Source organism: Phaseolus vulgaris, chromosome 7, assembly GCF_000499845.2.
Source record: "Phaseolus vulgaris cultivar G19833 chromosome 7, P. vulgaris v2.0, whole genome shotgun sequence".
NCBI lineage: Eukaryota > Viridiplantae > Streptophyta > Magnoliopsida > Fabales > Fabaceae > Phaseolus > Phaseolus vulgaris.
The window spans coordinates 26,928,205-26,937,877 of record NC_023753.2 but is presented as its reverse complement, the minus strand read 5'-3'; the positions used below and the strand labels follow the sequence as shown (position 1 = coordinate 26,937,877).

Sequence of the window (9,673 nt, the reverse complement as noted above, 5' to 3'; positions counted from 1 at the left end):
TTCTTATTGATTTAACTAATGGAATGTACTCAGTATTTAACATTTCTCCATCAAAGATAACTGGCAATATAGAAGAGAACTTTCAATGAAAAACTTAATTTTAACTTCTTTAATTCATTTTTGCAACCACTTATATATTTTTTTAGCATAAAGGTTTATTACAAAGTGATATTTTTGCAACCACTTATTCAATTTAAGTCTAGTTGTGACTATATACAGATGAAAGCACAAATGAACCAACTACAAGAAATGTTAGAAGCTTCATTTGCAGATCGATGAACAGGGGTGAAATAGAGTGGAATAATTTTTTTATTAAATTTTATTATTTAATTTGCTTAAAATGGATAGAACAAAATGAGATTTTATTGCTTTAGTTCATGTATGAGTTTTTTTTATATATTTCGTTAATACTTTTAAGAAATTTCAAGTAATGGGAGTATAAAAGAGGTTGTACTTCAAATTTAAATGAAAGTATTTACCGTATAAGGAGACTTTTTAGTTCATAAACTATTTGCTTGTTGTATTTAAATAAAATTTAAAATCATGTAAGGGGAAAAGTTCAATCTTTTAATGTTAAGAACTTTAAAATGTTTAAAATTAAATAAGTTAAATGAGCTGGATAGAGAATAAACTTAAATTTTGATAGATAAGAAATTTTATAATTTATTGATAAGTTTTTCAATAATTTATAATTTAAAATTAAATTTAAATAAAACCATATGAAGATTAGAAATAAAATATAGAGATAAGAATAAGAAAGAAAGAAATAGAATGGAAAAAACGTGTTATTTAGATGGATAGAAATAACTCATCTCCTTCTTATTTATCCTATAAAATGAGTAGTATATCAGTGATTGTGAGTAAAACTTATATTGAATTAATTAAAATGAGAAAAGTGAAAGTCTTACTCTCACTGGATAATGTATATAGAAATTAGATTTTATCTATATCTTTCTATTTATTTCAGATTTATAGGATATAATTAGTTTCTTTCTTAATTTTATTATAAAACGTTTAAATAGTAAGAAGAGCAAGGCTAATAATCAAAAGAAATTAAGGAATCGAATTTGAAAGAAAGAGGTTGAAGAAAATTTTCCAAGGTAGTCAAAAATTTAGATTTTACGTAATATCTTTCTTTTTATTTCAGATATATAAGATAAAATTTAGTATTTTTTAAATCTTGTTATAAAACTTTTAAATGGTAAGAAGAAATGGCTAATGATCAAAAGAAAATGAGGAATCAAGTTTGAAAAAAAAACAGAGTTGAGACATTTTTCTAAGGAATCAAGAAAGTTGGTGGTGAGTAACCGCAAAGTTTTTATTCCTATTTTATTTCGTTTAATTTATTTTATTTTATTTAAATTTTCTAAATAATATTCCTTTTTTTTTACCTTTATAATAGTTGTATATGGATTTTTTTCGTATAAATTAAAGAAATATTTTAATTTTTATATTTTTAGTGTAATTTTAAGTGAATTATCAAGTATGCCCCTTTCAGTTTTTTCATTTCGATGTATATTTATTATGTCATTGCATTTTCTCTCTTTTATCATAACTAATTTCTCTCTTTCTATACTAACTAAATTAAAGATATAATATAATTGTGGGAAATTATTATTTTAAAATTTAATTAATGAAAGATATACTATTTTTATCCATCAATTTTTTCTCTATTCTATTTTCATCCACTTTTTTTCTTATTTATTTATTTATTTTCTTTCTTGGATGATCAGAGCAGACAAAAGCATCTACCTACTTGACAAAAATATTATAATTAAGAGGATGATGACTCTTGGCCGCAGGTGAGAAAATCCACTATCCATATATGTTATAAATGTCTTATTTGGTTGCAGTGTTGTCATAAATTAAATAACAACATTCAAAACAAACCAGTGTTACACATTCTTATCTACAAATTATCAGCAATGCAAGCATATGATTATAACTAATTTTAAAACCCTGATTTCATGCTCATTGTCATATGTTGATTCAGTTCTTCTACTCCTTCATTTACAAATTATCAAGCTCTCAATTAACATTAGCTGTCATTATTAGTTCACCATTGTTATCCAACTACCAGTACACTCTACAATGCAAACATCTGCAGCTGCAGTAAGCCATATACACTCATTTATCATCAAGAATCTCCTCAAATACCAAGTTACTGAATCCAAGAAACAGTAGTGGCATTTTTGGAGGCAGATAAATGATTTAAACAGACTAAACACACCAGTATTCATTTTGCAAGCAAAACCACTAAATAGTTTTCTAGTAGCATACTGTTTGTAATAACATTTAAAATAAAAACATGGCACAGATCGAGTCTATTATACAACATCAAGAAACACAAGCTACCGAATGACTTTCTTTAGGTCCTTGTTCTAGCAGTCTTACATTCATTATTCCCAACCCAAATTACCCAAACAATGCAGAACATGCCCTACAAATTATATTCACACTGTCATATTGATTTGGAAATGTTAAGTTGCTTTGTAAATTTAACCAGCTAATTTTCCATGACAAAGTAACGTACTGAAATCTGAAGAGGTTCTCGATAGAATTGAAAATGGCAATAGTCCAAAGTAGAACCATAAATAAAACATTATACTACATAAGGAACAAAGCCAAAACAAAGAGTAAATGCTTGAAAATAGAAACATAGCATAGCAGCTCATGTCATGACCTTCTAAAATTGCTCATTGTCATGGGAAAGACTTGGCTTGACAGCCTCTAATGATTTATCAGACCAGCATATCATAGTTCAAGCCACATTTAATAAGAGCAGACAGGTTATGCTACGTCGATGCTGTTCTTGTATGTTACCTGCATGTTTGGCAACTCAGTCTGCACTTTAACTGTCCTAAACTAATGTCTGAAGACATACCCTATGAAGTTTACATAGAAGAAGATAGATCAAAACAGGACATACATGTACTTAAACTGATACGCAGTTGAAAAAGTACAACTTCTGTCACTTTCGGACCAAAGACTCAGCCTAAAAACTTTCTTGTTAGATATATTATGCTGCCTCAGCCTTAAAATCTCTAATATTAAGATTTTAAAAACGAATAAAATAGTAGACAATACTAATCCAATGATAATTATACAGCCCTAAATCGGACATGCATTCCAACAGAGAAAAATCAAATGGAATCACTTAAAATGTGTTTATATAACATGAATATATCTACTATATGCAATCCGGATTCAGGGCCATTTACTGGTATACAAACGATCCACTTGATAGATAGGTTCAGGTCAATAATTCAAAGCTGAGACAGATAATCCACCATAAGAATACAAAACAAGAATTAGCATAATTGGATTGAAACACATCATAGCACCGTACTAAATGGAAGTCTGATTATATTTCACCAACGCCACCAAATATAATATCGTGTATGTAAATTCTAGTCACATCCTATGGAGTTTCGGTTTCTTACTTTCATGTGTCATTGTCCACAAGATCACTAACAAATATACACTGATTAACAAATTTAATTTCAATGGAAAAACTATTTTCAAAACCTACCCTCCTCCACCGCAGAAGTGTTTCAGCATACAATATTACATTATTACGAGTATCCTATATCAATGCTGTGGTTTATGTAAGAAATCTAGGCTTCTACACCTCTCAAAAGGCGCATCAAAAGGAGGGAAAAAAAATTGAGACCATAAGACAAATGATTGAAACATGACCTGGAAAATGGAAATAGACTAAGGCACACGCCAGTTCTATTTCCCAACATAGATAACCCTGTTCTTAAAGCACACTATCAATATGTACCAAAAATCAGAGTTTGATAAACCAAACTAATCACCAAAACTAGTACCATTCATCTAGATGCAAGGATCATCGAAAGGTTTCTATTCCTTAATTTTCTAGAGAAAGAACATTACCGTCAGCTCTTTGCATCTAGTAGTCCCGTCTCCAAAATGCTAGAATTGTCCTCAAAATACTGTTTATAAGGATGATTATCAGGAGCAAGCGTGCGAAACTTCTCAAATTGCTTCTCAGCTTCATCATTCTTCTTCAGCATAGTATACACAATACCCTGACCCAAGTAAGGTCTAAAATCCTGGGGTTCTTCCTTCTCAAGCTCCTCATACACCTTCATCGCATCAGATAAATCCCCATTGATAACCTTTATCTGCGCAATCAACAACTTAAAGTCTCTCACTTCGGAATCCTTCCCTTGCTCCGCGCAAACCTTCACGGCCTCTTCGATTTTCTTCAGAAGCTCCATGGTCGGCGCCTTCGTCTCCGAAATTAGCATTAACAGGCATCGATACGTCTCCACGTGGAACGGATCCCTCTGAAGCAAGTCCTCAAACTCCTTCGCGGCGAGTTCGTTCTCGCCGTTGAGCAGGCGCAGGTGCGCCTTCACGAACGGGTACTCGAGCTCCTCCGGTTCGAGTTCGATTAGACGGTCCAGGACGAGGAGCGCTTCGTTGATTTCGCTGGCTTTGATTTTAGTCCGTAGGAGGGACTCAAGCTCTAGGACGTCGTCGCTCGATTGCTCTTCGGCGGTTCTCTCGTCGGAGAGAGTTTCCAACGCGGCTCTCTCTTCGGAGAGAGTATCCGACGCGGCCGTGTCGACGGAGATATTTTCCGACGCGGCCGCGTCGTCAGAGAGAGTTTCCGACGCGGCCGTGTCGTCGGGAAGAATTTCCGACGCGGAGGAGGGTGGCGGAGGGGCATGTGGAAGTGCCGATGCAACCGGGGGAGGGTGGAGGCGCATGAAGGAGAAAGCGGTGGTGGCTATGGCGATGCAGGTGGGTTTGACGAGAGGGGAGAGAAGAGGGTCTAGGGTTTTGAGAAGGTGGTTTATGGCGGTTTGGGGTTTCTGAAATGCATTTTGTCTGGGTGAAGATGAAGATGAGGCTCTGATGGAGGAGAATGGAGGAAGGGAAGAGAAGGGTGTTGAACCATGGAAGAACTTCAGACTCCGTTGTGGAAGGGAGTGAGAGAGTGAGAAGTGATGGTGGTGAATTCTAGGGAGAGAGTCCATGGCTAAGCTTCACCAACACCACCTACCTTAAACCCCGTTATGGATCAGTGAAAGAGAGTTTCGAACATCTTTTTCACTTGTTCATGGTATTCTTTTTTAGAAATATCAACAAGTTTTTCGCAGTTATTCAATGAGAGATCTTAATCAAACACAGTCACAACTTGGTTCATGCAATGCTAAATTTTTATATGATTAGATATGTAATTGTTATAATTTGTTTTATATATTTCATATATTTCTATGTACATTCTACTCTACTGGTAGAGTAAAATCGAGAGGTTAAGCCGAAAGTTAAATAATATACATAACCACGGTTATACATAAAAGAATAAAACAAAGGCTAAAATTGAGAGGTTAAGCCGAAAGCTAAATAATAGACATAACCGAGAGGTTATACATAAAATAATAAAATAAAATATAAATATTATTATAATAAGGTCCAATTAAATAAAAACCTGCGTTAGGGGGGTGCGTAAATAATAAAACGGTGTAGAAAGAAAGTCCAAAGGTAAAGTGAAAAGCCCATTAAAGAAACCCTATAAATAGGAGGTCAACATAAGAGGTAAGTAAGAGTGATTTTTATCTGATGAACATTACATCATTTCTGACTTTGGCATCAGAGCGACTTGCAGGTACACCCCCATCTGTGTGAAGGAGAAGCCGAGAGTACCTAGCTGAGGGAGAAGCCGAGAGCACTTAGCCAAAAGAGAAGCCGAGAGTATCTACCTTGAGGATAAGCCTAGACCACTCAATGTGAGGAGAAGCCTAGAGTATTCAGCCCAAGAAGAAACAGAGAGTCCAGCCCAAAGTTCGAAAGATTTGTATGAATTAATCTTATCAACCTAATTCTAGTGTTCTTGATTCTTGTAGTAAGAACATACATGAATAAACATTCTATTTGTGATATATAATTAAGAATTTGACAAATAACTTCTAACTAATAATATAACCTTATTTGTTCTAAAATGTACAAGTGACTTTAAGTTATTAGAGACTTCAAATATTCGTCCAAAATCAAGTTCACCTTCTATTTGTAGGAGAGTTTTTCTTCAAGCTCTCAAGATAAACAAATTTAGTATTTTAGTACTGAAATGTAATAGTTACTGCTGAAATAGGGTTAAATTTTCCTTTTATTTTATTAATTATGCTAACGTTAGTAAGAGAATATATATACGTTTTATGCTAAGAAGTTACTTGGAGAAAGTAGTATAGATTATATTGTGTATTTTTATGGGTGAGTTGTAAATTGTTTAAACAATTTTAAAATGAATGTTGTATATTTTAATGTAAAATTTTATTTAAAGTTATTTCACACCTAAAATCTTATTATTTATGTATAATTTTACTTAAAAGTTAATTTTAATTTTAATAAAAGTGATCGGTGTCATACAATTTTTATTTAATGAAATTGATAAAATTGTAGTGATGAAACGAGACTCTTACTTGAGTTGTGTATTCATATTGTACTGGATGAACTCGAACGATTAAGTCAAATAACATTATTGATCGGTCGGACTCTGGACGACCGAAGATCGAGTCAAATAAACATAATAAATACGCAATAAAGGAGCAGTTACAAACAACTTTGAATGAGTCAAATACACGCTTTGAAATATGCGAAAAATATCTCAATGCAATGATAGATAGAAACTGATCAAACCGAAAGATAAACCTCCACAATATCAGGGAGCCACTATACATGTTCTTATTAACTGGCTATCCAGCCCACCAGTGCCTATGAGTCAACACTATAAATAGAACGTTGGTAGAAAGAATAAGGTACGTTTTTTCCATATCCCACAAGGACTCACCAAAACCATAACACTGACTTGAGCGTCGGAGTGCAATCGCAGTACCCCCGACCGATAGAGTGTCTACAAAGAAAGAAGAAAACTTGAAAAGACTTGAAGACAACCGACACGTCAACAAATTGGGTACCGAACAAATTGGGTACCCAACAACCGACACGTCTGGACCCCTACTCCGTACACATATCATATAACTTACAATATAAAATCTAGATGTATTGCCTACCCATATTTGTAAACAATTTTCTTTTTATCTAAAATCATAATTTGTAAAAAAAAAATTATTAGGACGGTCCTTTAGCTAAATCTTATACTAGCTGGCTTTTATGTACTCCATGATGGATCCTATTAAAACGAGCATTTTGGAAGAAAAAAATACCAAAAAGAAGAAATAGCCAAGAAAGAGTTATTTTTCTTGTTCGGTCCCCAATTGGACCACATTTTTTATTCAAAACAAAACTAACCCATGCTTCATTACGTAATCAGCTTGTTATTTATTTCACTTTTGTCTTCGTACTTTATTTTACAATAATTCTTATATTTACATTTTTTATTTATTTTTGTTGAGTTTGCATAATTAAATTGTCTTTAGAACAAATCTTTATATTAATTTATGTTGTCCTAAATCAATTAAATTAGTTCGAAAATCGAACAATTATGATTTAGCCAATATTTGTAATCTTAAATCAATTAATTCATTATGTTTCAGAAAATTTAAAAAAAATAAAAAATTAATGTCATTTCCATTATTTACATGGGGTTTTCTTAGAAAGGCTTTGGTTGAATTTTACCCTCTCTCTTCTTCATATTTTGTATTGTCTAAGTGCAATTTTTAATAGTGTGTGTTTCCGCCGGTTGACCAGGGTCGTCTTTGTGCGTGGCTTGTCCTTGCGAGGTAGGACACCTTCGTTCTGCTCCGTCTGTGAGTACTTGAAAACAAGTGGACAAAGGGGTACCCTCGCGACCGTTTGCACTCCGACGATCAAATCAACTAGCGAGAAACATCAAAGCGATACACCCCCGTATCGGAGCACCGTGAATGAATGCTCTGAAGGTGGTCTAATAACTAAATACTGAATGCTGCCCTAATTGCATGTGCGTACAGTGGGTGCGCGAGCAAGACAACTAATATGAATTAGGTCAAAACTCGGATCCCTGTCTCAAACGTCTAAAGCCCCTTTTAAACGCCTCCAGCATTTAAAGTGTCTTAAAGCGCATTTAAAACGTATAAAAACGTTCAACGCGTTTAAAACGTTTAAAGCATTTAAAGTGCTTTAAAGCGTTCGAAACGTAAACTAAATTAATGCGTACCTTAGCGTTCGAAACTGATATACCTTGATGTTTCAATGCTTTCTGCCCATGTGTTCTTCTGACTTGATTGCTACTCTTCGTGGAGGGCCTTACAGCATCGTAACCCAATGTAGGGATAATCCATTGTGTAAGTCCTCCTCCTTGGAGTGCATCTGCGCAAGGGGTGACTTTCTGGGTGCCAACTCATGCGCCCCAACCTCTAGTCACTCGCCCTGGGAGTGTATCTACCTTTCTCTCGTACCATGCACGTGGTTCTCCCCTGGGCGTGACCCTTTCATGGGTTGTATCTGTCCCAGGGGTCTCCCAGCGGTGGCGTGGGTACTTCACGAGTCAGGTTACCCCCTACTGGTACTAGAACTATGACCTTGAAGCCACCTTTCTCTTCTCTTTATTACTGTTATGAGGTACTGAGGCCTCTCGCGGTGTCGCCCCCTCCACGGTCTCTCCTACCCATGGGCCCCCACCATACGTTGACTTTGGTCAATGTCCGGGGACGGGACGGTACCATGTGTATGAATTATCTAATGGATATCGTTTATCTTTTCTAGCATTAGTGTTTATTTATGATTGTTGTTAGATAATTGTTTAATAAGTTAATTATAATTTTATTTTATTATGTACTTATTTATAATTATGGCTAATTATATATATATATATATATATATATATATATATATATATATGTGTGTATGTATGAATACAAATGACAAAACTTCTCATTCGTTAATATGTGTGCTCAACACTGCATTCATTTTAGTATAATTTTGTGAAAAACGTTATAGAGATATATATTTCTTTCTGTTACTTCTTTTGTTTTTATGTTTTGTATTTTTATAAGCTTTTTGATATTTGATTCTCACGAATCTTTTTATCAAAGTTTTAATAAATTAACTTATTCATAAATTGATTTAACTTTTGAAAATAAACATTTCACTTTGTTCTCTGATTTTTCTGTAGTAAAAATGTTTATGAAGAATTTATGTAACTTTTTTAATAACATTTAAAAAAATAAAAAATAAAACGCAGATATTTCATAAATATCACTCTTAAATTAATGGTTGTATTAAAATATTTTTTATATTTTTTCTTTTATATATGTATTTTTCTCATAATCAAATAGGTTATATGTGAATTTTTTTCTCATAGTCAAATTAATAGTATATCTAAACAAACTTATTAGAAGTAGATTTACATGCAAGTTGCTCTTCTTCGAAGTTATCAGACCTAATAAGATTATTTGTAATATATTAAAAAATGTTAATATAAAATATAACTATTAAAACTACAAGGTTAAAAATAATATATATATATATATTAACATTATTAGTTGCTATAGTGACTACATTAGATACGATTTTAGAGACTAAAAAATTTAGAAATCATTTAACAATAATAGAAACTAATTTAGAAACCAATTTGTTTTTTTTAGTTTCTAAAATGGTCTCTAATTTAGTTACTATAGTAACTAATTATTTTTTGTCTCTAAAATTGGTTTCCATTTCATGTTTTTCTTGTAGTGATGTACATAGAAAACTTTACAAT

At 33.1% G+C, this 9,673-nt stretch overlaps 1 protein-coding gene across 2 annotated transcripts; it reads right to left on the bottom strand.

The window, feature by feature from the left end:
- Window positions 1-2,466: 2,466 nt before the first annotated feature.
- On the bottom strand, window positions 2,467-5,144 carry LOC137829516 (protein SLOW GREEN 1, chloroplastic-like). 2 transcript variants are annotated; one of them, XM_068636328.1, is made up of 2 exons: window positions 3,901-5,144; window positions 2,467-2,885 (listed from the first exon to the last, which is right to left on the bottom strand). In XM_068636328.1, the coding sequence occupies exon 1, from the start codon at window positions 5,010-5,012 to the stop codon at window positions 3,903-3,905; it is 1,110 nt and encodes a 369-aa protein (XP_068492429.1). In that variant the 5' UTR covers window positions 5,013-5,144; the 3' UTR covers window positions 2,467-2,885; window positions 3,901-3,902. The 2 variants fall into 2 exon arrangements, with proteins under 2 accessions (XP_068492429.1, XP_068492428.1); XM_068636327.1 differs by having other exon boundaries at window positions 2,467-2,823.
- Window positions 5,145-9,673: the final 4,529 nt, after the last annotated feature.

Coding starts and splice junctions, on each gene's coding strand:
- LOC137829516 (XM_068636328.1), bottom strand. CDS start 5,012: ATGGACTCTCTCCCTAGAATTCACCACCATCACTTCTCACTCTCTCAC.